This window comes from Guyanagaster necrorhizus (genome assembly GCF_019112545.1).
Source record: "Guyanagaster necrorhizus MCA 3950 unplaced genomic scaffold BT62scaffold_76, whole genome shotgun sequence".
Taxonomy (NCBI): domain Eukaryota; kingdom Fungi; phylum Basidiomycota; class Agaricomycetes; order Agaricales; family Physalacriaceae; genus Guyanagaster; species Guyanagaster necrorhizus.
The window spans coordinates 22,313-47,546 of NW_025064955.1; the positions used below are offsets into that span (position 1 = coordinate 22,313).

General features: G+C 47.5%; 10 protein-coding genes across 10 annotated transcripts; 7 read left to right on the forward strand and 3 right to left on the reverse strand.

The window, feature by feature from the left end:
- Nucleotides 1-2,462: 2,462 nt before the first annotated feature.
- Nucleotides 2,463-3,290, reverse strand: BT62DRAFT_1014033 (uncharacterized protein; the record flags this gene model as incomplete). Its single annotated transcript, XM_043178146.1, has 4 exons — nt 2,463-2,536; nt 2,588-2,722; nt 2,925-3,058; nt 3,157-3,290. The coding sequence occupies 4 exons, from the start codon at nt 3,288-3,290 to the stop codon at nt 2,463-2,465; spliced, it is 477 nt and encodes a 158-aa protein (XP_043032858.1).
- Nucleotides 3,291-3,376: 86 nt separating this feature from the next.
- Nucleotides 3,377-4,200, forward strand: BT62DRAFT_1014034 (uncharacterized protein; the record flags this gene model as incomplete). The annotated part of the gene is made up of 4 exons (XM_043178147.1): nt 3,377-3,511; nt 3,567-3,799; nt 3,849-3,938; nt 3,996-4,200. 4 exons carry the CDS (start codon nt 3,377-3,379, stop codon nt 4,198-4,200), a joined length of 663 nt encoding a protein of 220 aa, XP_043032859.1.
- Nucleotides 4,201-4,307: 107 nt separating this feature from the next.
- BT62DRAFT_983444 (uncharacterized protein) lies at nt 4,308-5,927 on the reverse strand (the record flags this gene model as incomplete). Its single annotated transcript, XM_043189784.1, has 11 exons — nt 4,308-4,580; nt 4,631-4,789; nt 4,844-4,938; nt 4,996-5,065; nt 5,117-5,184; nt 5,229-5,309; nt 5,368-5,452; nt 5,505-5,531; nt 5,580-5,634; nt 5,688-5,706; nt 5,756-5,927. 11 exons carry the CDS (start codon nt 5,925-5,927, stop codon nt 4,308-4,310), a joined length of 1,104 nt encoding a protein of 367 aa, XP_043032860.1.
- A 4,539-nt stretch (nt 5,928-10,466) lies between these two features.
- Nucleotides 10,467-10,837, forward strand: BT62DRAFT_739775 (uncharacterized protein). Its single transcript, XM_043182104.1, has one exon. It carries the CDS (start codon nt 10,562-10,564, stop codon nt 10,757-10,759), a length of 198 nt encoding a protein of 65 aa, XP_043032861.1. The 5' UTR covers nt 10,467-10,561; the 3' UTR covers nt 10,760-10,837.
- Nucleotides 10,804-12,399, forward strand: BT62DRAFT_1014037 (uncharacterized protein; the record flags this gene model as incomplete). Its single annotated transcript, XM_043178148.1, has 6 exons — nt 10,804-10,899; nt 11,197-11,305; nt 11,541-11,721; nt 11,769-11,910; nt 11,982-12,058; nt 12,117-12,399. 6 exons carry the CDS (start codon nt 10,804-10,806, stop codon nt 12,397-12,399), a joined length of 888 nt encoding a protein of 295 aa, XP_043032862.1.
- Nucleotides 12,400-12,463: 64 nt separating this feature from the next.
- BT62DRAFT_1014038 (uncharacterized protein) lies at nt 12,464-13,127 on the forward strand (the record flags this gene model as incomplete). The annotated part of the gene is made up of 2 exons (XM_043178149.1): nt 12,464-12,865; nt 12,924-13,127. The coding sequence occupies 2 exons, from the start codon at nt 12,464-12,466 to the stop codon at nt 13,125-13,127; spliced, it is 606 nt and encodes a 201-aa protein (XP_043032863.1).
- Nucleotides 13,128-15,399: 2,272 nt separating this feature from the next.
- Nucleotides 15,400-15,933, forward strand: BT62DRAFT_1014040 (uncharacterized protein; the record flags this gene model as incomplete). Its single annotated transcript, XM_043178150.1, has 2 exons — nt 15,400-15,512; nt 15,564-15,933. The coding sequence occupies 2 exons, from the start codon at nt 15,400-15,402 to the stop codon at nt 15,931-15,933; spliced, it is 483 nt and encodes a 160-aa protein (XP_043032864.1).
- Nucleotides 15,934-18,830: 2,897 nt separating this feature from the next.
- Nucleotides 18,831-20,448, forward strand: BT62DRAFT_1081636 (uncharacterized protein). The gene is made up of 4 exons (XM_043179685.1): nt 18,831-19,394; nt 19,447-19,698; nt 19,752-20,020; nt 20,081-20,448. Exons 1-4 carry the CDS (start codon nt 18,903-18,905, stop codon nt 20,241-20,243), a joined length of 1,176 nt encoding a protein of 391 aa, XP_043032865.1. The 5' UTR covers nt 18,831-18,902; the 3' UTR covers nt 20,244-20,448.
- A 146-nt stretch (nt 20,449-20,594) lies between these two features.
- On the reverse strand, nt 20,595-22,127 carry BT62DRAFT_1081637 (uncharacterized protein; the record flags this gene model as incomplete). The annotated part of the gene is made up of 6 exons (XM_043179686.1): nt 20,595-20,729; nt 20,792-20,801; nt 20,852-21,276; nt 21,330-21,357; nt 21,409-21,461; nt 21,513-22,127. 6 exons carry the CDS (start codon nt 22,125-22,127, stop codon nt 20,595-20,597), a joined length of 1,266 nt encoding a protein of 421 aa, XP_043032866.1.
- Nucleotides 22,128-23,009: 882 nt separating this feature from the next.
- BT62DRAFT_998327 (uncharacterized protein) lies at nt 23,010-24,870 on the forward strand (the record flags this gene model as incomplete). The annotated part of the gene is made up of 18 exons (XM_043190717.1): nt 23,010-23,017; nt 23,120-23,224; nt 23,282-23,322; nt 23,352-23,419; nt 23,473-23,527; nt 23,578-23,635; nt 23,684-23,693; nt 23,746-23,763; nt 23,820-23,845; nt 23,910-23,935; nt 23,985-24,019; nt 24,070-24,094; nt 24,152-24,163; nt 24,216-24,231; nt 24,285-24,324; nt 24,525-24,549; nt 24,719-24,772; nt 24,828-24,870. Coding segments are annotated over 18 exons (663 nt in total), but the record flags the coding sequence as incomplete, so codon positions are not given.
- Nucleotides 24,871-25,234: the final 364 nt, after the last annotated feature.

The following is a 25,234-nucleotide window of genomic DNA, read 5'->3' on the forward strand; positions in this document are numbered from 1 at the left end:
AGACGGATCGGCGAAGAATATAATTCACATCTTATAACCTGTTATTCCGATGCAATGGCCGAGATCCATTCGTCGTCCAGAGAAATCATAGAGATATACCTTTATTGGTCGTCCAAAAGTGCCGGTGGTCAATGGAGAAAGAGCCTGTATATGCGTGGAACAAATAATCTCACGAGTACGCTGGCAGTCGTATCATCAGATGCTTGAGAAGAGCTCGTCGTGATGTGAATTGATGTTTCCCTGCTAGCAATACCTCAGAGGCATCCCAATAAATCGGATACGGATGCTATAAGCACTTTGAGTACAGATACTATGTTCGTGGCACCGTTTCGGTGGGGTGGAGTTGTTCTCATAACTGCAGCTCTTCCTCGATAGTGCTGGGAATGTTGAATAGAGGGCTTGGCGAAGGGGAGTGGAATTCATTTCATTGTGGGGATAGAAGAATAGCACTTAGGTTGATAACGGATTTGTACTCTGCACCGGGCGAATCTGAGAATAGGGAATAGGGACGCGGGATAGGAATTCCTACCCATGAAACTGAAGTGCCGTCAATGACTGGAGGTAGGTTTCACAATACGGAGTTGACTATCCGAGGTCAGAATACCAAGGGAGACAAATTTGGACGACCGGTCCTCAGTCACATTCAGATCTGTCCTTGGAAAGCGGGAGATCAGGTCGGAGTCGAGAGGTTGTGGATTTGTATTCATACCTTTTTATGGGAGCGTACTGGAGTCGTAATTTCCACCTGTTGGGACAGAGATATCAACTAAATTACATCCGGGAAGATTCGTGATGAAAGGTCTTTCGCGGTCAAAATGGAATCAATATTGAGAGCTATGAGAAAGAAAGAGAAATGAAAGGATGATATTGTGAATGAGACTCAGTATTACAATGGACATAGACGGGACTTCGTTCCCAGACGAGTCTTCCTGATGTCGCCTTCGTCAAACAGACCCGAGTATACAAAGAATCCGTGAAGATTATCTACTCCATAATGCATGCTATTGGTTAAATCGATACAAACAGAAGGGAACACTCACAAGGACCACTATAATAATAACGTTCGGTGATAAAAAGTGAGCAACGAACGATTCTTGTACGTTCCGGTCTATACACGAGGATGAGAAGCATGCTACTCAACCAAGGCCCTGATTTCAAGAGATCAGGGTCACACATGCAGGCTGTGGTTTACAAACTCACTGCTCTGAGAAGAAACTCATGAAGCACCATAAGGACCAGAGATTCGCCAGCGAAAATTAACACATTCCATATCCTCGTTCGTTCAAGCGCTGAGAGTAACTATGCTGGAGCGTATGTAAATAACGAGCAGCCGAATTCCTTTGGAAAAGAATATCATCTGCACGAAATATCTAATTGCATGTCATGTGTTCGTTACTACAGAGACATTAGCAATGCTTACTGTTGGGCCTGAATCAGTTTCCAATCCTCTTCACCGAAGGTAAGTATGAACTTACGGCGTCGGGAAGTATCCGTGAGAAGAGTTTGCTGACAGCGGGAGCGTACGTGGGAGAAGGCGGATGCGGATTCAGATCGTAGCACGTGTCTGTTTAGGGGCAGGTAGACATAGAGCGCACGTCTCCGCAGCTAGACGACACAATCAATCCATTCCACCTACCATAGTCTGTGAGGCGTTCCAACAGTTGGATCCATCTCTGGATGTCGGGACTTCAGCCAAATTCCGTTCGAGAGAAATCCTAGACAAGAAACCCATTGCGCAGATCTCCAGTACCTATCCGTCCGCGTTCACGAGAGACGGAAGCGCTTACTTTCCAGTATCGTACTTTGCGGAACTCTGGTCCAAGGTGTGACGTTACATCGTTAGCGATGAAATTCGTGGTTGTCAAAGGAATATCCAACATCGGAACCATCAGTGTACCCACTGAGACTGCCATACAACCATGAACCGAGCGCTGAACTCACACGTGTCAAATCTAGGCTTCTGTTGGTTGTTTTCTGATCGTGTGAAGTGGTAGTGGTAACAGGTACAACTGTATATTTTAGCACATCATCAAGGATCTAGGATCAAGGACAGGGCGATCAGGGATGGGGTGAATCAAGTTAGCCAGGGAAACGGAGGACCACGACCACGCTACCGATCGTCATAGAATTTACACAGAGTCGAGAAAGGCCTGTGCGATTGAAAGGTCTTGCGTCGAGGTGTCGAACACATAGGTGGCACTCTTGGACCCAGGTGATAGATCAAGGGCTGGACTCTGCAAAGAGCGACATTAGGAGCGAAAAGTCAGCGAATTGCTCCGTGGCACGCGCGCGTGAACTCCGCTAAAACCAAACAAAAAAACGCTCACAGAAACGAGAACAACTGCCGCAGGCTTTCCCCGCACTTGGTCATTTGAAGCCAAGTCCGAGTCGGAATCGTCCATTCTCGTATGATTGGTGACATTCGCGGGAAAGAATCACACCGAAGGGCTTTATACCTGGTTTTAGAAGTGAATTGAAGAGGGACATGAACTTGAAGATAAGTGAAGATCGGGAGCAGAGCCTTTATCCCACAATGCTGGGAGATGACCATCAGCAAGGGTAAACGGCTAGAAATCAAGGAACGTACAAAGGGGCTGCTTGCACCGAGAGGAAAGCATCATAACTGCATCTACGCGAGGTTCGCGGGATACTGCCTGAAGAAGGACGGACCATGCGGCTCCTGGGGTGCCGGTTTTCATGTTAGCCCTCCTAAGCTCCATAGCTGCAGGCTTTACATATCAGATAATCAGTTCAACATACAGATAAAGCCCAATGGTCTCATCAAAGAGACTCGCGGTTGGCAACATTTGAAAAGAATGTAGATTATCCCTGTACCTCCTATAGTCGGAGAAGGACACAGACATAGCCTTCTTACTGGAGCTCGAGCTTCAAACCCAGAGGTAGGGTAGGGATCATTCACTGACACGGCCCAGTGACAACGAGATCAAAGAGCGGGTTCTCGAGCCTCCGTGATGGCAACCACCGCAGCATCTGTGATTCAGAAGAGGACAGCTTTTTGGTCTGTACATCGAAGAAACCATTAGTGAAACCGGTGATGCTGATCGTCCGCGCCCCAGATCACGGAGAGACTAAAACGGTCTTTGAGTGCTGAAAGAAAGGACATTGAATAAGATCAGGCAAGACCAGGGGACATACGTAGCGGAGACCTTCTGGGAGACCCATAGTTTTGGCACTGATCCGGAAGACTGGAGAGCGAAGCCTGTCATCGCCCCTTCCTTAACTCTGAGGAGCAATAAAGCCTGGACGGGATAGTAAGGGCGTGTCGGCATATATCCTAGCTAAGCCTAGTGTTCGACTAGACAGTTGCGACTTGCTTATAAGGAGTTCCGGAAAACCCCACCCTTAGGGTCGACCGATGAACCAAAGCCCCGCAGCTGATGAATTACAGTCGTCCGCGCCATCTTCTCACTACACCAAAACATCTGTGCCAAGGCCCTACCTCCAAACCAAAAGACATTCATACAGCAAGCCGAGACCAGCACCCTACTTGGTTCGATTTTAGGACTCAGAAGAAGGGACCGTCGCCGAGAAATCACAACAGTCAGGGACGACGAGAACTGAACAAAAAACAGAAAAACCACATACGATCAAAACGCGAAGAAGGAGACGGAAAGAACGAATTAACATATCAAACTTGCTGCGCCAAGAAGTCATTCATTTTCCGAAGAGAGGGGGGTGGGGGGAACTGTTTCCTGAATGTCATAAAAGGAGTTAGCACAGCATCATCCCAAACGAAGAACAACACCCAAGGGACCATCGCCACGGACGAACTTCCCAAGTCAGAAAGTGAAAAGGGAACGAACATGGGATAAATTTTAAACAATTAGACGCCAATTAAAGAAAACCGTACAACCCGCGTTCAAGAAGTTCTTCGTTGCCGTCAGTTGCCATGCCAAACAGAAGCAGATCGATCTCAAGTGAAAGAGAGCTGTATTAGTATATCATTTGCGGTTCGTCGTTTTTCGGTTCTACAGAAAGTTGAACCGGTGCGGTGGACTTCGGATGAAGATTATGAAAGGGACCATCGCTGAGAAGCCTCGAAGTCAGAAAAAACACACAGATTTGAGAGGGACGGATCTAAAGAAACAAAGAGATTACGAAGGCCATGCCATGTTCAAGACGTTCTCTTGTACCGTACAAATCCTGAAAAGCCGTTCGCTCCGCCATCCGCAAGACTGAACCGCCACCAAAAGACCGTCTATAATATTGTAGAATAATGGTCCAAACACAATCCTAATAATAAAATCATTAAGTCCAAAACCCTTAATCTTTCCTTCATCATTACGCTAGAGCATAGCCAAGCCGCCCACGATGGCAACAGCGATGCCTATCCGGGGCTGCCAGCGTGCGACAACTCCTTCATTTGTCGTGCTACCCGAACTAGTAGTCGCCGAGCCGATAGGCAAGGACGCAGTCGAAGCGCTACCACTAGAACTACTACGCGTGGTTGTCTCCAGGTTCGAGGAATGTCCGCTAGCGCCCGATCCAGAACTCTTTGCACCCGTTCCGGTACTAGTCGGACTTGAACTGATCGACGTTCCGGTGATAGTCGTCCCGGACTGCGCAAGTCAGCATGGTGGGAATAGATAGCAGTATCAAGGGGACCTACGCTCGTTGCAGTCGTGGTGGCGGATACACCAGTCAGAATCGCGCTGCCACCTCCAATCGCAGAAACAGTCGTACATTGCGAAGATAACGGTATGGAGTGAGCGGCGGGTGTAGAGGCGTCACCCTGGTGGAACGTCGAGGTACCGTACACACCCATAGGCTTGTCATGGCGTCAACAAAGGGGGGTCAAAAAGGATTAGCGTGAAAGCCATACCTGTCCACTATCACCCTGACACGACTCGAACTCCCCGGCGTCATAGTTGCCAGGCATGTTCCATTCGCATCCCATCACGTCGTAGATATGTTGACCTACACCCAGAAGACGGTCAGTGTTTCAGAGGAAAGAGTAGCTCGTTCTATACTCACACCAGGTAGGCGCCATGCTCCCAGCGGGATTGCAAGCCCGGAAACAAAACTGGTCCGCCGACATGAAGTTCTACGACAGATTGAGATATGGACGTTCTCGAAGACATAGATTTTTACTGACCGTCCACTCGAAAACTTGTTCAAGCTTACCAAAGGCGGTAGAGAAGACCAAACCTCCAATGGGGTTCCCTGAAATCCATTAATCTCAGCTTCGGGCAGCCAGAAGCTCTTACCATTCCCATCGGCACCATGAGGGTCAAGCTCTCCCCCTGCATCGCCAGAGGGGATATTAAGCTTCGTCAAATCTCCCGATCCTGCGAAATATTCGGTTTCAGAAAAGATTCCTATCAGATTGTCAGGGATACTACCTACCCGTAACTTGAATAAAATCGGGCGTCTGAACGAAATGCGCTCCTGTGATGGCACCGCTAGGAATAATACGGGTACCATAGCCGTCCTGCAGTTCGTTGAACAAAGGCGAGTAGACCAAGAGGTAAGAAGAAATAGACCTTCAGGCACCATGAGACTTCGATGCGCTGTGTGGGGTATTAGCCATTCCAAGGAAGATAGCGAGTTTGACGAACCTCTGTATCCCCAATAGTAGACTCTGCGCCTGCCGTAGGAGGTGCCCATAGGCAGCTGTGTCAGAGCCGGTAAGCATGAGAGATCCGCTACCAAAGGGCGAGACGTACAAATCATCGACGCCATTAACTCAACAAGAATCAGACTCGAGCTCGCCCAGACAAAATGGTGAACGCACTATAAACATTCTGGCACATCGAATTCTGACTGGACGTCGTCCCGCATTTGTTGGTCCCACTCTGGCCTTGTTCTGATGTGTCGGGTGCGGTATCAGGTAGATAGGTCGCGCTATATTGCGCGCTTACGGTAGAGAGCGTGGTGATGAAAAGAGCGAAGGCGGGGGTATACATCTTGATGGTGGAAGAAAGAAAGGAGGAATAGGAACGACACGCGACATCCGTTGGGAATTGTTTGGAGTCTAAATATAGAACACCTGTCAGGAGCATTGGATTATCAACTGAAAATACGGTGTTGGGTAGCCGTACCGTATGACTATGTGCAGAGACATAACCATCGATGAATGTAGGAGCGGGAGCTTTTGCGTATTGTGACGCCATGCGCAGTAGCGAAAATCAGGGGAAATTCAAAGTCTGGGGAGCAGAGTAAGCATAGACGACACCGACAGATAGGGAGAAATACTGACATATGTTCAAGAAAGACTGAAACCATCCGTGTAGGAGCCTCTGAGCTTCAATTCGTGCAGGGAGTCTTCGTCGCCTCAATGTATCGAGAGTTTTCTTGTTGAGTTGAGAACTTGTTGCAAGATGGCTCGCCGAAGTGAAGCATCTTTACAGAGACGCAGAACTAGAACTGCCTCAAACGTAGTGCAGCTAACTGGAAACAAGCGTGTCATGATATAGCTTTCGAGAAGTCATGTACACCCACTTGCCACCCAGTCCAAAAAGCAGAATTTGAATGTGAGAACCTGCCATCGGCCGGTGGACCACTAGAATCACGAGGATCCCACTACAGATGCCAGTTTAATGGCTGCACAGGAGGAGACTCACCAATGATAGCCCTGGCTTCCCAGAGGAGCATTTCCATGTGGCGCAGACGTGCGAGCTGAGGACTTAGATATCGATTTGTCGAACGCCGACATAGCCTAGAAGTAATTGTCAACTGTTCTACTTGCATAATACGTCTTCTCCGCCTACCACGAACGACCAAGCAGCGGAATCTCATGATGAGGATAACAGATCCGTCAACGTACTACATAACCATCAGACGGGACCCAGAGCAAAATGACAGAACGTACCCCGAGGCCGAAATGAACTGGATCAAATATCATCATCGGTGGTCCAAATAACGTATACCGAGAAGCACGTATGTGATCTGAACATTACTCGTGTTCTCCTTGCTTGCAGTGGCAAGTCCGCCGAGGACGATAAAAGGAAGGCTGAAGGGATTCCGACGCGCCAACGCGGGTCTGCATCGTGTAGACGGCGTGAAATTACGAAATTGAGGCCAAGCGCCAGAGTTTACATTAGTCAGGTGCGGGATGTTCAATTCAACACTACGACATCCCAAATTTTTTTTTAACAGTATCAGGCGACGAGAATATCAAGGGACACAAAGGCCACGCACCAGAGCCATTCCCCACCAACGGACGCCGCGTTCCTCTGATTACAACAGATCCATGCACAACGGAAATCAAGCTGGATCTCACGTTCCTTCAGCACGAGGATGGCATACGACTGCACAAAGAGGAATGGATGAGCAACCGTACTGATCGTTGGGAGCCAAGGTACGTCATGTTTCCTGCACGCTGCTACACCACATCAATCGAATCGGATCCAAATACTTCGGCTACACGAAATTTTTCACGCCATTCAGACCACAATCGCGGTCGAGAAACGAGGAGGAGATATGCATCGGTGTGGTCCAGTAGAAAGAATTGATGTTGCACTTGTTTGGTGTTCGGCTGCTGCTTATCGGACCGAACGAACCGGTGCTCGTTCTTACTTGTTTCTTACTGATTTCTTTGCGCCCGATTGTTCTTTCTGTCTAGACTCTCGAATCCAGATGAGTCTGGCTTTTTTTCAATGGATGCAAATAGATATTCGTTTCACTGTTGCACTTGATTCAGAAATATATGGGCACTCCACGTTGCTTTATTCTTTTCTTAAACTTCTATAAACATTCTCAATATTTAACTTGACGGTCGAACGCATCGGGTCGTAGTTTTGGGCGTTCAAGCTTCTTCTACTTTACCGTATCATCGGATTTCGGCGCTCTCTACCACCTGAGCAAACTGATCCTTCCTTGCCTGGAACCTATAAATTCTGATAGAATTATTGGCTGGATTGATATTGACCATTTATTTCTTGTATAGCGCCACACCCGTATTAATATACTCTGAACTGTCTTCAGAAACCCTACCGATAAGTACAACTCGGACCATTTCCCACCTGGAGCAACTGTGACGCCCTTGGAATGGGTAGACTATCCGGGACGAATGCTATTATGACAAAACTAGCCATTAGGCTTGGACCCTCCGCCGTGATGAGTCATCCTTGATTGTCTGCAACTGATAATCGATAAAGGCTTGATAGTACAAAATAGCCCTATGAATCTTCCTCTCACGGCCGGTTCTCTTTTCTTCCGATCGGAGCTGACATTTTGCTATAACATATCAATGGGATTATGGCGGCCACCTTTAGAAATGAACCGAAATTTCTCTATTCTTGTGTTGAATCCACTTCTGTCTATCCGACGTCAATACCATCCGTCGGCATGCTTTCCAATATGAATTTTGCCTCTAAAGGCGAAGGTGGCGATTCTCGTCCTCACCCAAGGAACCGTTCTACGGCGAGTAAGATCTTTCTATAATGATCTGAATCGCCGCTGACCATATTCCATGCCGGTCTCTTTTCATTTCGGTCAAATCGAACTTCCAGTTTATCGTAAAGAGGTGTTTTGTGGCCGAAGAATCATGCTGAAGAATTAACACCGAAAACTCGACGGTAATTGCGTTACCATTTGACGATGTATCATAATTCTACTGCTAATTACTATGAGAGAGACCTTTTTTCAATTGAACCATAAAAATATCATCGCCAGCTTTAGGACTTTGCGATCACGTTTAAGATTCGCGCTTCCACCGGGACGTGATCAAGCCGTGATATATAGATTTTATGTGGTTCTTCCAGCAAGTTCGGGGTTTTCATCACAGGGAGGACGTCATTAGTGCGGTACCGGCGACTCACATTTTATGGAACAAACAAGGCATAGCGATGAGATTTTATGCGAGTGGTTAATAACCAAAGACTAGCCTGGTCTTTGACAGTTATCTCTCTAGGGAAATTCGATACGCCGAGCGCGAGATGACTTTTTTTTCCAAGCCCGATATCCGAAGATCATTAACATTTGTCACCCAATGGTCATCGATTAAGATCAAATGGGACGTTACGACATCGGAGGTATGACCTCATGGAATATACAGATCCCGGGACAAGGCACAGATTACCATGACGAACAAACGCAGTTGAACATTTAGCTAGCTACAATTAAATTGTACAGAGCGCACCGACCAGCGTAAGATATGCGGAATAAATACGCGAGACGAATGACAGAGAGATAAACGCGGTAAAATATGTATGTAGGATAGCGGCTGCATAGTGGAGGAAAAGCAATTATAACAATGATGGAATGTAACCGAAGCACAGGAAGATGAGCTCGTGTGATGTGGTCTTGAGATCTAACGACGAGGCTCGTAAGCGACGGCAAAGGAGAAAAAAGAAGAGAAGGACGACGCACAGAAGTCTGATCCCATTCTTTATCCGAAAGGGCAGCCTGGGGCGTGGGCGCCTCTCCAACCGCAATGGCAGCACTGGGGCTCGCTGACTCCGCGACTCATATTAGACAGCGGTGAGCCCAAAGGTACGTCTGGGACTGGGGTGGAGGATTCAAGTCCGGAATGGCAGCAATCCGGTACTGCGGACGACGATGGGAGGCACATAATACTATGCTGAGGACGACGATGAGGACGAAGTATGGGTTGAAATACGAGGTTGGGGCTCGATGAGTGAGGAGTGACTGATGTTCGAAATCGCCTGCTTTTTATCCAGCCCCCGCGGTGGCGCTCGTCCTGAAAATATGGTATTCAGCTGACAGAGTATATATCGGGACGTCATCAAGATCCCTGACCTGCTGATGCCTTTGGGATTACAGCCGGATAAGACGAAGCTAAACCATTCCGGGTCAAGGCCGGCGACCAGTTCGAGTCGAGTCGCGAGGTACAAGATTCGCTTAGGTGACCCTGACCTAATATAGACGTATAGGTCCTTGTTCGCGGCTCTTCCAATGTCATATTATCTAAGAATTTTGCCCTGGGCAGACGATGAACAGGTCCTCCAAGGATGAATGGGGCGGATGGACTTGGCACATTAATAAGGAATCCTCAAAGGGCTTTTCTTAGTATGTGAACATCCTGACTTGGTGGCGTTGCCGCGTAAGGGTATCGGCAGTCAGCTGAGATTTTCTCCCAAGTACATACGGACGTACGGGAAAAGAAAGCAGTCATGGGAAGCAGTGAAATAACAAGTAGCAGGAGCTCGCAGCAATGGTGCCGTAGCAATAATCGACGTTGCGTCATCCAACGCTGAATATCACTTTTTAGCGCAACATCACATCACGTGCCTGCGAAGAGCTGTGACTTCCCCTTTAGGGCGTGTACTGCCACACCGCCACTCAATTTCGAGCCACTTCGCGTTCTCGACATCTCCTAGCGTTATGTCCGAGAGAAAGTACCCCTTGATACATATAAAACTATCCGAAGCGCAGTTCTCCGCATAGACTTGAAAAAAAAATCTCCGCATTCAGTATTCCTAGCAGCTGGGAATTTTACCACCTCATGATTACTTGGGATTGGCGAAGGCAGTGTCTGTATTGCTTCCTGGACCCCCCCTGAACTGACAACCCTTCCTTGGTTATTCTCTCAGCATCTCGGAAAGCATTCCGTCAAATAATCGGCCTCAATTAACTCATGTTGATCACTCTCTTATCTCCGTACTTCTATTCTGATACGGGTTTCAAGGTCATGGCTCAGGTTCTCTACCCTGAGCATCATCACGAACTAAGCGCCTTAATTGTGTTCCTTCTGGCAAGTAGCCTTCAACTTTTTTTTTTCGGACATTTGACACGACATCAACGATGCCAAAATGACGCTGTACCTTCTAAATGAAACGTCGTGCGACACCGTGAAGGATCATAGAGAGTTCTTGGCGCATGAGAAATCGTCTAGACCGTCTAGACGTGTCTTTCGGTGGAACTGAAGTCCGGAAAGTGTTGCTCAGCATCGAGGCAGTACCTTGGCGTCTTATGGTAAGCAGATGCATTCCTAGCTACTTACTGAAAGCTTGCGGTGATGCAGTACATTTATCCCATATAATATTAATCCGGTTAAGTCGTACGACGTAGAAGCGCCACGACTCCATGGTAAACAGTCCAAATTTCTCAAATGCCAAACTAAGCTCAGCCAATCAGTATAACTCTTGCTGCGCGCGCCATTCAAAGAAGCGCTCGCTTCTACCGTCACACAGCTGAGGGGGGGGGGGGGGGGGTAACAATGCGGAAAGTAACCGGTAACCCGGTGTTCACCTGCTCCTTCTGGCTGCTAAGTTCATCTTGTTTCCCAAATTTGTGGATGTCCGGTCCGATTTCTCTCTGTCTCGACCTCTCGGGGCGGTCGACGCAAATCGTAATAATCGAGCAAGTGGATTCTCTGTCAGTACGTCATTCCGTGCTGACACGATAGGCTGCGTCTATGTCAGACCCTATCATTTACTTTGCATTCAGTGTATAAGGGATGGTGACATATCCATTGACTCGCTTCGAACGAACCCCGTACGGCTTGTGGTATCTTTCCGGCTGCCGGTGATATCTGCCCCGGTTATTTTGTAATATTCAGATAAGTGGCCCATTTAAATTTAGATATAGCTAGGCGCAGCTGACGGATTCCTGAGCTTCTCAAGCCTCGCGGTTTGTGGTGCATGACGCATGCACAATGAAACGTTCAGAAACGTGGCTGCGCTTCCTCGTCGTAGCCGCTCACCCTCTCATCCGGAGATGCATGATATCGTCTAAACGTAACATGTATCCACGGTTCGATGAATCCCTGGGAGGTACCTATCATTTGTGTAAATGGTAATCATCAAGTAAGTTCGTCATTGTTCCGTACTGACGTGTACCAGGATAACGCTATCCTTGTCATCATTAGGATTATTCAATTATGTAGCTTTCGAGAAAGCCGTCGTTATTAAGGAACATAGTATCTTCAATATCAACCCGAAGGCAGCTTTTCAAACTTCTGGAATGATGCCGCAACCATGCCTGGTCCTTTTCGGCTGAGCGGAACACCGATTTTCTCTAACATTGTATGACGTCCTTCGTTCCGTCATATCAAGAGAATCGCAGTTTGGCTGAACGCCAAAGGGACCGGGCAGGGTGTTACCTTCCAATATCCTATCGGACTCGGGGGGGGGTTTGAAGTATCCACCTACAGTCATCTTTGTCCTCGGAACCACAAATGCCTATCCCAGGTGTCTTCTAGACCAGTCGATGGACCGCGAACGGCGGACTACACCATTCTCCCCCAGTCACGCACATAGCAACCACCAAGCCTGTCATCATTGTCTATCGCTCCTAAACCAAGCGCGACAGTGGATTCTTTCTATCGCCCTGAAGCCTAGCCTGTGGGCTATTGAATCGGGTTTCGCCATACCACCAAGGCGTTTCCCACTCCCCAAGTCAACTCCGACATGGCATGCGCTTCTAACCTTCTCTCTATTGCCCAACTGTCGAGTCTCGACCCACTCGATTTGAATTTCTCTGGTGGTGGGGCAAACCTCGGTGCCTTTGCGGATCCCAATGAATTGACTTTTTCACAATGCGTGTGGCGGGTAGCAGCACACACTTCAATATCAATCATGGTGTGGCGGAACGCGTACCTTGCCATTCATTATGCACGTCTCTCCTTCACGGCAAATCATCGCCACCGATGCAGATCGTCCAGAGTTCTTTTTCCCTTGACAAATTCTTCGGCTTCCTTTTTGTCTGGGCTCTCGAGATAGGCTCTTTGACATTGCATTGCAATGCGGCGGGTGCACGGTGGCGTCGGATAAGAATCTCTCTGCTGGAGCAAACCGAACCGTTCCGCCCCTCCTGTTCCTCGGTCATCAATGATTTACACTCTGAACGGTCTGGACTCGAGGTCGGCGCATTCACGCACAATCCGAGGTCCGTTCACCCACTAAAAGAGAATTGCTACCTCACCTTATCTTGGATCCATGTAATTTTTGACTCGGGCGGTATATAAAACCTGTGGCGGGTGCCGAGGTCCGAAACAGCCGAGCGGAGTCTCTTGTTGCGAATGGGAAGAAAACGTGGTGTGGGCGTGTGGATTGAAAGAAAAACGGCCAAAGCCAGAGGCAATCGGCGGCCGTAGGACAGGGTACACACCCCTGGGTCAAGTGGTCAAACCGCTGACTAAGAAAAATTTGTACTTCCCAAGGTTTAAAGTCGACAAGGGTGATTTCGAAAGAAATCTGTGATAAGGGGCGGATGCAACTTTACCGGAAATCACCCCGTGTTTAGAGTTTCCACGAGGGGGAGGGGGCGCGTTCACCTCATTTCTGTGCTCCACGAATGCCCCATTGCTGTGGTAAGAGGTTCCGCGTGTGTTCCGCAGGAAGGGCATTGGTTCCTGTCATGTGGAAAGGTGTAAGAAAAGCCGCAGCCTTTGAAAACCAATTGCGAGCCCGAGAAGGTAGATAGCGAGCTTTCGCATCAGAAGACTTCGTCCCGCGTGGAGACAGCAGGGAGGGCTCCAGCGGTGTGGGGTAACTTGGATAAGGAGGAATATTTTTCGTGGTGGGATTATCGGAAAAATAATGCCGTATGCGGTGGGAGAAATATACGCCTACCATCGCCAACAATCCGGCAGAGGGACTAGACGGTTGTGTTGTTATCATCTTTGGCCTGCCCCAATAATGGATTATGACTGAACATCACGTAAAATCCCAACGCAGTTCCACTTATCTAGTAAGTTACGCGGGTTCTATACACCAGTACTTCGCTAAACACCGAGAGATCCCAGAATACTGCAGACGGTCGCGGACAAGGAATGCGTTTTTGATATATGTCCCTGTCAAGGGCTGCATGAATATGGTGCTCTCCTAGGTTATTTTTTTTTTAGATCGGCAGCTGAACGTGAACCTGGATCGTGAAGACTCTGCAGGGTTAGTAAGAAGACAGGGTAAGGAACATTTGCGCTTTCCAAAAATACGACTTATTCATGGAGAAACATAAGACCTTTTGTAATGAGGGTGCCCGAAATAAGCAACTGATGGAAGTAGTATTTAGCTTGAAGTTGAAAGTTACAAGCTGCTTCGCAGCGCCGTCAATCAATGGCTGTCAGTCGAGGGCCCCCGCACTTTAGGCCTAGGCAGAAGAGCTGTACAACAAAAATTGATGAGAACCGTCGTTTAGTTGTACTAGAAGCCCAATCGAAAAATTCGGAGTCAGGATAAGGGACAAAAGGAAAAAGTTCATGCACAGCCACATCCCGCTTAACTCCATCAGAATTGTGCCGATCTTGTGTGATTTCCATTGCACTATACGTATACAGCTGTTCTTGCTAGCTCAAGGTTCTGCGTACGGAAGTAAAAAGTGTATAGTCCCCAGTAGAAAAAAGCTACGCGCAAGATTAATACTTTCCATCCTAAAACTCCAGAGCTAGCTAGTCTGAGTCGGATTTGCTCCTGCAATTAGTTTCTTTATTAATCAGCCGGCGCAAACATTATATGTTCTGAAGGAGCCTTTGTATCAAGCGTTCGTTGTCGGATCTGGTGAAAGCTAGGTATGTCGGATTCGATCCCTCGTTTTAGGGATGATACTTTCCTTATCATCACCGGCGCGGAAGAGTGTCTATAAAATGGGGTTTAGGTATAGTGAAATGACCACTCACGCTCGGGCCCAGTCACTGATCTTAGGGCTAGGTTGCGTCTCTGCGAACTAAGCGTGAACGGAGACCCTGCACTCACGCAAGAGAGATAAGGTCCAGCCAAGGTGTCTGAGGCATTTCTGCGGGACGAGTGGGGGACTGGGGTATGTGAAATTTCCCTTGGACGATCAGTCACATCCCCTGGATCTCGTCAGCTGAAGAGTCGATATTTGGAGGTAACTCGGATTTGTAAATGTTGCGCAGCACTTGTACGCATGCATTTCGAAGCCGTCGTGGACTGGTTGGAAGAAAGGGGAAGGATAAACGTTTTACCAGCGGTCTGAAAAACAATCAAATCAAAGCACGCGAGCTCAGAAAGATAGAGTGGGGGAATGGGGTTTCGTGAATTTCGTCACTCCGTGCACATCTTAACTAGGCAACCAAGTTTTGTGCCCAAAAGCGCCAACGCCTGTATCCTTCAGTAGGACTTTCTCTTGTCACGGTTCCAGTTTGCTGGAGGATGTCGGTGTGGTGTTTGGTTTTCTCTGAAGAAACTATACTGTCTCGAGGTATGGGAATCTCAGATGAACGATTAATGTGCGCGTCTGATGGATAAAAATGAACGGTCGCTCGTTGCCTTCAACAATCCTTGAAGTCTTGAAAGGCTGCCAGTTGGTGAAACCAATGTGCACCCTATCTATATCGAGAGAAAATTTTCAATACGCACCGCAGAGCGCTTGATTATGGTCGATGGACGGACAGAAAGCAAGCGTCCATCGCAGGTCGTCGACCGAAAGGCTGAAGTTGTACCTGTTTGGCAAGCAGCTACATAGGGTCCTCGGGAGTAGCCGGAATTTCCTTCCCTTCTACTTACATCCAGAATGCATTCAACATTTGAAAAAGTCGCGGTTCCCAAAATACCTAGAATAATGTATGTCTTTATTGACAACCAACCCCCCCCCCCCTCCCCCAAATTCACATTGTTCAATCTACGGTACTATTGTAAAAGCTTCCGTTGTAAGCGAACTTCGCGACACTGCAATAGGTTTTCCTCTGGCGAAGCCCTCATATTGTATCCATTCGGTCACCTGAGAAGTTATACCCGCAAGTACGGACACCGATGTACCAAAGCTGGGGATTATAATTCCTTATACGAGAAAAGTCGGCTGAACATGTCATCATTGTCTCGTGTCAACTCCTCGTCGTCCGCTCCACTCGGTCCCTGGTCGCATATTTCTGGTCACAGGTATCTCTTCATGAACTATCGTACGACTTCGTGTTACAAAGGACCCTGTTCCATGAGCGATAGCGCTCCGGTCGAGCCACTCATTCCCACTTCCATCTCTGTGGTGACTGATGCTCTGGTCAGACTACACACGTATACACTTGAAAAGAATTCCGAATACTCTCTGTAGCGCAAACCAGATAACGACCTGATAAAAAAGAACCGGCGTATCAATTGAATCCATACTGAGTCTTATGATCTCAAATTTCAATTTCCCGCTCCTCGTTGCACTGTGATGTATCACGTATGATCATCTGTTCGCGAGCCATCCAGTGATATCTATCTTTGAAAAAAGAACGAACGTGCTATATTCCTGAATGCCCTAGGCTCCATCCGTCGCTTTTACCGACTTCCCATGCCGCAGGGGGTAGTTGGATACAGTTTCAAATCAGTGGTCCATCGCTGAACTTGGAGCCACCCTCAGGTTTGGAATCGATGCGTGACTTCCCCTTCCCCATAACATTTCCCCGCATCCTACTGATATGATGTGGCGCCTCTTCTTTCTCTGATTCCAAGCACAATGCCGGATGTCGTGCTCTCAATCATCGCTGACAGTGCGCATTTTCTTCATCTCGTCTTTCATTTCGGCTGTTTTTCATTTCTTGGTACTCACAATGTCTAAATATCCCGGTATGAAGGCGCCCGGTGATTGAATTCCTTCGACTCCAACTGGCTGTGCGTCGTAGAGAGCTCTGTGCAGCAAGGCGGACCCCGAGTTTCATAGTAAGTGGAGGATCAGAATTCGATTTTTCACTTCCTGATCCAGTGTGTGCAGCATATTGGTTTGCCGAACACGTCGCGAGAAAATTGTGTGGCGTCAAACTCATAAAGAATTTGTCTTTCTGCCCCAAAGCTAGGCAAATATCATTCCCCGACACAATTTGAATGCGCCACAAGTGTCATGATCAGGATCACCTTCGAGCGCATTTGCTTATTCCTTCCGACAACTGTTCCCGCTTACACCTAGGACGGACGTCGAGGATGACCTAAGCCGAATCAGGCTTCATCACTTCATTGTACCTGTACCTGGTGATCAAAAGATTTTCTGAATGACGCTGAAGGCTGTGAGCAGTGTGCATTTTGGTTAACGGGCGGTCCGAGTTCCGATTACAAGCTAGCACCTTGACAAGGTAAGCATCTCCCTAGTCTAGGTAACACAAAATAAACGGCGGTACGTACCACAACGGCTCGGATCATAACCCGCATAAGAACGATCTGCTACATCGCGTGTAAACGCTGAGTTAGATTTACTGAGGCCGAGGAACAAGAGAGTAAGGCTGATTGGTACATGTCCATGGAGGAAACAGGTGGCGCTGTGCAGGCGCTGACCATGGTTGTCACAATCTGTGGAAATTTTTCACGGAATAGACGCGCAACCTCACTCTCGCAGTCAGGGTCAATAGCCTTGTCAGCGCGAAGGGACACGTCAGTACCAACAATAAAAGACAGGCCGTAATGGCCACTTTAAAATTCATACTCCGTGAAACTCTGTCCAGATCTCCGAATGGAATGAAAGGGTCTCAATCTGTGAGCCATCATCCAGATCCTAGGCCGATTTCTAACCGGGAATTAGGGGGATGTAAAGGGCCTATTCAGAATTGGAGCAGGTGGTGCATAATGAAATTAAAACGCCGGTAAGCGAAGGGTGACTTCGCTCTACTCTGGATTCACCGGTGAATGGGTATTATATTGTAGAATTGAGACTTATAAATACCTTGTGCATTATCACATCGTGGAATTGCAAAGACGGAGGGACGTCTCTTGCGACCGATGCGGTTAGCAACCGTGAATGACAAGGGTCGTAGCTCTCGCGATTTGCGAATCTCCGACAACAGACAAGTTCATCAGAACCCACGGCCCGAGGTCCCTGAGGGATAGCATTTTAGAAAAAAAAACGGCATAGGAAGTGGAAGAGATTGACTCTGGAGTTAGAAGGATGTGTGAAAAGAAGACGGGTTGGGAAAACGCCCACTGGAACCTATAGGTCAGCACCTGAATGGCGAAGGAGACGGATATACTTATTGAATAGATCTATTTATTGGTAGCGAATGACGGCTGGAGACTAAGAGAACAAAGATCTTCGGCCAGCCGTACCACTTTTGTACGGTACTGAATAAAGATACTTGAATAAGAAAGCCGGTATTGAAATAACAGAATGTGTATCATTACCTATATTGTGACCGGACTCAGATGACCCCTTGCCAAGATCAATCCATCGTCCGCAAAATCAACAATCTGGCATCAGAACCCACGGTTCCAGTGGACATCAGGGAGATCATAGAAAGAAAGTGACACATAGGAACTGGAATTGATTACGTCTGAGTCAGTCATGGTGACCCGGCGATTTTCGGGGTTCGAGGGAGGTGAGAAAGAAGATAGATGGAAGACGGGAACGCCTACTGGCACCTACATTTCGGCATCGGGATGTGACGGTCATGAGTATCGGACGTGTCGATGTCCTAGGATGAAGGAAATGAACTAAGATGGGAAAATCTTAGGCCAGCCGCAATAATAGTGTTTTACGATGCTGGATAAAGAGAATTGAGTAGATAAGTCGGGTTTCAATAAGGTACCGGGTGTATGTCGTCACCGGTAGTACGACTGCAACTGGGATCACGGTTTCGTATCCGCATAAAGACTAGTGGGTAGTCCGCGATTTCAAAGAAAGGATGATACTTCCTATGAAAGGTTAGAGGAAGCGGGCTTACGGTTGTTCAGGTCATCGGAAAAGGGTTGATAAATGGTCACTTGGAAGAATCTCAATCAGAAGTATATTAGCAGTGCCCATTGAATGGAGAAATTTTTAGGTTACTAGATTTTCCGAGGTGGTAGTCATGAGACGCCGAATAAAATCGGCGTTTTTTGAATGATGGTGGCAGTATAAGGTTACCTCGCAGTGACAATCAAGGTGTCATGTCACAGTGACCTACAAAAATTCAGTAAGAGACAATATGCAAGTGAGAAAAATTCCTCTGTTGCGAGGGTTCAAACGCAATTCAAATGTTCAAAGCAAAGGAGGGAGGTCGCGGATCACGTACTAATTTGGTCGCGATTGTGGCGTGAGAAAACATTTTGCTTTCTCGCCCACATACCCATGCCATGCTGATGCGGACCGGCCTTTATTTTGTCCTTCGTCGTTCATGTGCACGAATATTCCGTGGTATCTCTACAGAGGCTCTTCACTACGCCGAGCGCGTCCTTCATGTAGAAAATCTTCCTGTGGGATACAACGTTTCGACCATACTCGACACCATCAAGGCTGGTACGCAGATTGAAAAGATACGGCCCCAGAAAACACGGATTTCTGTCTATTTTTACGACCAGAACTGTGCTAGTCGATGCTTAAAAGCAAACGGGGGTAGTCCCTTGTCATTAAAAGTCGCTTACGCCGAGGGGAGAATACCAAGCTCTGTTGTCGCCTCCCTCGGGCGCTACCATGCTTCTCGTATTCTCACAATAGACCATGTCCCACGGGAGTTCGATGTGCAGGATCTGAAGAAACCCGTTCGTGACAGAATGGAATCCTTCGATTACGACGAAGCCAAAGCTCAGCTCGAGATCAGTTTCCTGGATACGTCTACGGCATTCAATGTGTGTCCGTTTTCGGTTATTACTTTCCCCCACTGAAGATGATGTCATGTAGATCCGAAATGTCCTTCATGAAAACTGGAAGTTCGAAAAATCTCTATTCGATTACATTCACGACGACAAACACAGTTTCTTCCCAGACTGGTATAGGACAGAAGAAAACGATGCTGTGGGACCGTTGAAGCGAAGTGTCGAGCTTCGGTGCATAACATCCCCTACGACTGCAGAGACCTGCCAGGCGTGGACGAACCGGTTTGACGAACTCTCGCCCACTTTAGTCTCGGCATCGCTCGTGCCGAAAAGAGAGGCAAGTCGAGCATCTGTAGTTCTCTACCGCGCGATTTAATATCAAGCTACTAGATCATGTATCTTGCCTTCGCTACGGAAGCGGGGGCAGACCAGTTTGTGAAGATGTTCCAGATTAAATCTGCGAAGACGGGAGTCGAGATGGAACTGCTTGCGAGGGATCATACCATACATCCTAGTCTGATCACCGCCCTCAGCTTAGGTGCCAGCCGTTCGCTTGTCTTTACGTTGAACCAGGAGCAGTATCAAATCTTGCAGAAGAAGGATTGTCGGAGACTCTTCTCGAAAATGGGTCGGACTTCGCGGGTTTCTGTCCAGTTCCCGTAAGTGGCCTTTACCTCTTCCGGAGACGAACCTACTGCTAACGCAGAAACTGATGATAGTCCGGAAGCCTTGAAGGGAGAGTTGATTGTCCAGTTCGACCACATATTTTCAGCAATGGGTGCCATACATCGATTGATGGTCCCAGGTGTGCTACCGGATTTGAAAGGCAGCCACGTCAACTTCAGAGGGGCCCATCAGTTGAAATATCTTGTAGTCCAATGAGCAAATAAATGGACTATTTTAACCGTCTGCTTCCTCTCATTCTGTCTATCTAGAGATATCATCTCGTCAGTCCAAATCAGACGAAGCCCATCGCCCAAATCTGAGAGCTATTGAAATTTGCTCTTCTTCCGTGTTGATACGCAAAAGGGTTACAGCTACAGCTACAGCTACATGACAACCGCTCACACCGTCTCGCAGAGTGAAGGGGGTAGTGTATTTTAGCTCGTCAGAAATGAATCCGTAAAAGTTTTTATTTTAGCAGAGCTTTTCTCGGTCATGAAAAGATCGCCATTAGAACGGTAGGAAAAAATTTCTCCCTATGAGACAATGGAACTAAGGTACATTTCCATTTTATTGCGCTTGAGAGGAGATCGAGCATCCAACGTGTCGCTTACTTGTAGGCGGAGCACCATTATTAATAAGTTCAATCCCGAGAATAAACGCAGGCAAGTGATTCCCCACGAGTCGACGGGAGGAAGCAGCTCGCTTGAAAGTCAGTAGCACAAACTCGTCTTGTCAGTCTCCGTCCTCGAGTGGGTCTTGCGTACGAACAGTGTGCTATTGATCCGATGAGGTTATATAACATCCGACGCAGTGAAGACTTCTACACGTCTCCTTGCCACCACTCGCCCTTCCATGACCCCAGAATAATACTAAATGGCATATTCAGTCCGATCTCCATGAACCGAACTCGAGCCATCGGATCGAACCACCCAGGAAATGTCAACACAAACCATGTCAATACCCATATGTATCCTACCAGACGCGCCCATATCCTTGGTTCTCCGCTATGACCAAGCTTCCGAGCAAGCATCATGACAACTGTCTCAAACATGATAGCGAACGGCTGAATAGCGAAGAAGAACAAGCTTCCGCCAACGTTCCAGCGTTTGAACATCGTAAAATCCGCGACCATATGGAGGAAGATCGACATGGCGAAGGAGGTATAAAGCTGTATCAGGGACGATGCCACTGTGCCGGGAGGATAATGGAAAACCTGTCGCGCAAGATATTTCCCATGAGACGAAGCGAACTAATAATCTCCGGTGAGCACGTTTCCTCCATTTCGTTGACTAGAGATCTCACCCGATTTACGAACTGGTGCCAGGTGCGTCTGAAACACATCAGTTACACTGAAAAGCGAAGCAACATCTGAATCTCTCACCCCCAGAACCGTCTCAGTGTATACGCGTCGAACGAAGACCCAAACGGGTCAACCTAGTCTCGAGGTATCGACAGTCCCAAAAGCACAGATATAATGCTCAATACTCCATGCAGTATCCGCATCTGGGCCTGTGATGTCCATACCCAGGCTAAGAGATCCACGTAGCGCAGGAGCCAAGGCCTATCAGCCATCGATATCCCATCGCTCAGAAACGCAGGATTGTCGCGGTTATAAATGGACATCGCGTCAAGCAGGAATACATTCATGCCCACAACCAATAAGCGCCATCGAATGAATACCAATCGCGTACGCTCAGGTGACGCCGGCGCACAGAGCCGATTTGGCGCGTGTGTCCAGCCGACCCCACGAAGGCTAGACCACAGTCTGATCCCCCATCGGAATTTCTCGGGGAGAGGAGCAGAATCCACTGCGTCCTTGTGACCTTTCAGCCGTAGCTCCTTCTGAGGTTCGGTGAGGAGGATGTAGTCGGATCCCAGTAGAATGGATCCACCGTAGACGGATCCGAGAAAATAGTCAGCGACGGGGTGGTGTGTAGTTGTGAAGGCGAGATAGGTGTTCCCGACGACGATTATTACCCAGAAGATCCACCGATATGGACTTGGGCGGACTATTAATGATGTGGCCAGAGAAACAAGGGTGGTGGAGGCAAATATTAGGGATGAGAAGGGGGGATAACCTTCTGCTAGTGTATATCCCATTATCGACAAATGAGAAGGGGCAGCTTGAGAAAGTTATGGTGATTCGCTGCCTTGATTATCTCGAGACAAACAGAAAGCGGAAGGTTAGCGAAAGATACGGAGAACTCGGCGAAATTGGGTATACCCGCCCTGCCGGCGGCCTAGCCCATTCTTACGATTCACGTGCCGCTAATTTCAGAGATACCAAGCCCCGTTTAGAACAGAGCCCTAATTTGATCCTGATATACATCACGTACAATAATGCTCTACTTTCTGAAGATAAGCCATAAATTGGCAACAAATGGAGAATATCTGTAAGATATTCAGCGAATGGTAAATTACAAGAAGAAACCTTTTCTTGTTCTCGTCAGAGAGAGTGGCCGCGGGAGCAGACATTGATAATGATATCCACGAGGCTTATTCGCTGCCGAATACGGACGAAAAGTGACCCTGCAAGCTGTCACCACATAGTGAACCACCATCTCGAGCCAAGTCTGGTATAGGCCTTTCAGTTGCATAAGGTGGAATAATCTTGGCTGTGCAGGGCTGACAAAGGAATGTATTCATTTTTGTACTAGGATCGGAGGTTCCGGATTTTGTATTCTCTTGTATCCTCCAGTCGAGCAATCCTGAAATGATGGCGCCGTGTACGTATTGTCCCTGTTGTTCTCTTTCCTATTGTAGCCTCCCTCAATAAATGAAACGTATCCCGTCATGTTAATTAATGCTGTCAATTAATGCTGCGCAACCACCACAAGGGTACGGATGTTTAGCAAACGTATCCTTTGACCCTACTTGACGACAACTAGATAGGAAATTCCTATCACTTTAGAAAATTTGACACCAGGATCCCACCATATCAGCCCATGATATTATAGCAAAACAAACAGATATTAAACTACCATGTCCCTGTAAATGCCAGAGTTTCTTGGTTCCGCCTACGGTAACATGTTATATACCGATCACTCGCTCTTCACTCTTTTTTCACCATGGCGCTTGATGGTACTCTGCAGCTCGACAATACACGAGTTCTTTCTTTTTGCTCAACCTGACCCGATGCTTGTGATCGTGATATACAGTGTCGGCGCGTTTGAAATAGCGGTGACTATTGCTTCTTTGTACGTTCAGAAACCCATTTGAGTGCACTATCTCATATGTCAATTTTCTTTGGTTAGACTCTTTGGCGGCGAGCCCGCCCTTCGTCTTTTCTCATTAAGTAGCCAACACTCTGGCCGATTTTTACAGTGCTCTGGGTACAGTTCTGGAAATACGCCAATGGATATCAAAGAGATCCGTGGTATATCAAAGCAATAGTAATATTTGTTTTCTGGATTCAGAAATGTCTCGCTGATCTTCGACTTTCCAGGTGGCGACTGTGTTTTCCGGTAATCTGTTTCATCAGGTGTGCCTCAACCACTCGCGTGCGTATCACGTTCATATCTTGCTGCGTAAGGGCTAAATGGCCGCTCAGTATACACATACACAGTAACGCATTGGGGAGATGTAGATGTGCTACTTTCTATACCATGGTGCGTAGGCATGACATTGGTTCGAAAGTCTCTTACATTCTACTGCAGGAGTTTCCTCGTGCGTTAGGGCTCTCCATACGCTACGTTTTGTACTGAGAAACGAGTTGCAGGGTCTTGTTACAGCTAGTGTAAGACTCCTTTTCAATGTTTCATGTAGAATTCTCCTTCTAATGCTGGCGCCCAGGGATGCGTAGCCTTTGTAGTGCAATCGTTAGTCTCCCTTTTGGACCTAATTTGATTCTGACACGAAACTCTAATACTTATGGTGATCTAGGTTCTACGTCTACAGAATTTGGAAACGTGGGATCTATTTCTCCTTCCATGACACGGTCTCATAAACGGAGTACAGTGAGCAACGGAAGCTATCTTCTAATCTTCCCTTTGGTGCGTCCTTATCTTCGTACATTGCTTGTGAGAGGCCTAACAGATTCAAGGCGGCAATATCAATGGCAGAGTTCAGTACGTCAAAATCACATCGGTTCTTCTGATAGCACTCATCAGCGTCGTGTCTCGTAGTTGTCAACATGTGTGAGTTGCTCATTCTCAGAATTTATTCCGTTTTATCGACAATGCCCTTTAGATGCTGTTGATGCAGGGTAAGTACTATATCTAATGCAGAACATTGTTTTGACCTTTAGATCATTTGTAGCCGAAGAATTACCGTGTACACAGAGCAAGTGAAGATAAAGGTGGGATCTTTTCTCCAACGCATTGTCGCTGCGTTTACCATTACTCTGTCAGCCGTACTATTAACATAAAATGCACCGGGTGCCGTCAAGGATTGTCTCCTCGCTGGAGTAATGATGCTCTTTCTTTTCAAGAGCCGAACGAGATTCAAAAAGTACTGTTCATTTGAAAAATATCTTGAGGCTGGGCTAATTGCTTTCAGGACAAATACCATGATTACTCGTCTGGTCCGTTTTTCATTCGTGTTCCTTATATCCATCTTAAAAGTATTCTCCAAAGATGATGTATTGTGTCAACACCGGTAAGACTGGGCCGTTCTTTTCTTGAATTCAACCCTTCTAAGCTCCTGCCATCGTAGGAATATTTACGAGGTGAATACACTTCTTATATGTCCAGGCTTCGCTTGCATCTTGATAATGCAGCATGGCAGCACTGCTGACAATTATCACAGTGAGTCATGCCCATACTAGTGTCTGCTATTCGCCTCAATTATTTAAACGACCAGCTGTCCATTTGGGACAGGACTATGATCGACCACCCATTCTACTGTGAGCCCACCCGTTTTTCGACACGTGGTATTTCATCTAATCATAATATTCTCCTAGCTGCCCTTCCGAGGTGTAGTCCCTTTCGATACTATCCTTAATCCCTACATGAACGTCATCCCTCAGTATACGGCGCCTCGCTGTTTGGACTCCTCAACGCTCGCAACGATATCCGAAATGGTACCCCGAATAGCTACCCTTCCGATGAGTTCAACGAGATCCCGCTTTCTCTGGCCCAATGAACACACACAGCGGCGGCACCTATTCCAAACATATCTACGGATTCTGTATAGTACTTTTGTCTTATCTCTTGTGCCCCGACTGACGATGATTGAGGTGGACACCAAGCCGAGCCATGTCATGGTTT

Coding starts and splice junctions, on each gene's coding strand:
- BT62DRAFT_739775 (XM_043182104.1), top strand. CDS start 10,562: ATGTTGATCACTCTCTTATCTCCGTACTTCTATTCTGATACGGGTTTC.
- BT62DRAFT_1081636 (XM_043179685.1), top strand. CDS start 18,903: ATGCTGATGCGGACCGGCCTTTATTTTGTCCTTCGTCGTTCATGTGCA. Junction 19,395..19,446: donor ATACGTCTACGGCATTCAAT/GTGTGTCCGTTT, acceptor GATGTCATGTAG/ATCCGAAATGTCCTTCATGA. Junction 20,021..20,080: donor CGGGTTTCTGTCCAGTTCCC/GTAAGTGGCCTT, acceptor AACTGATGATAG/TCCGGAAGCCTTGAAGGGAG.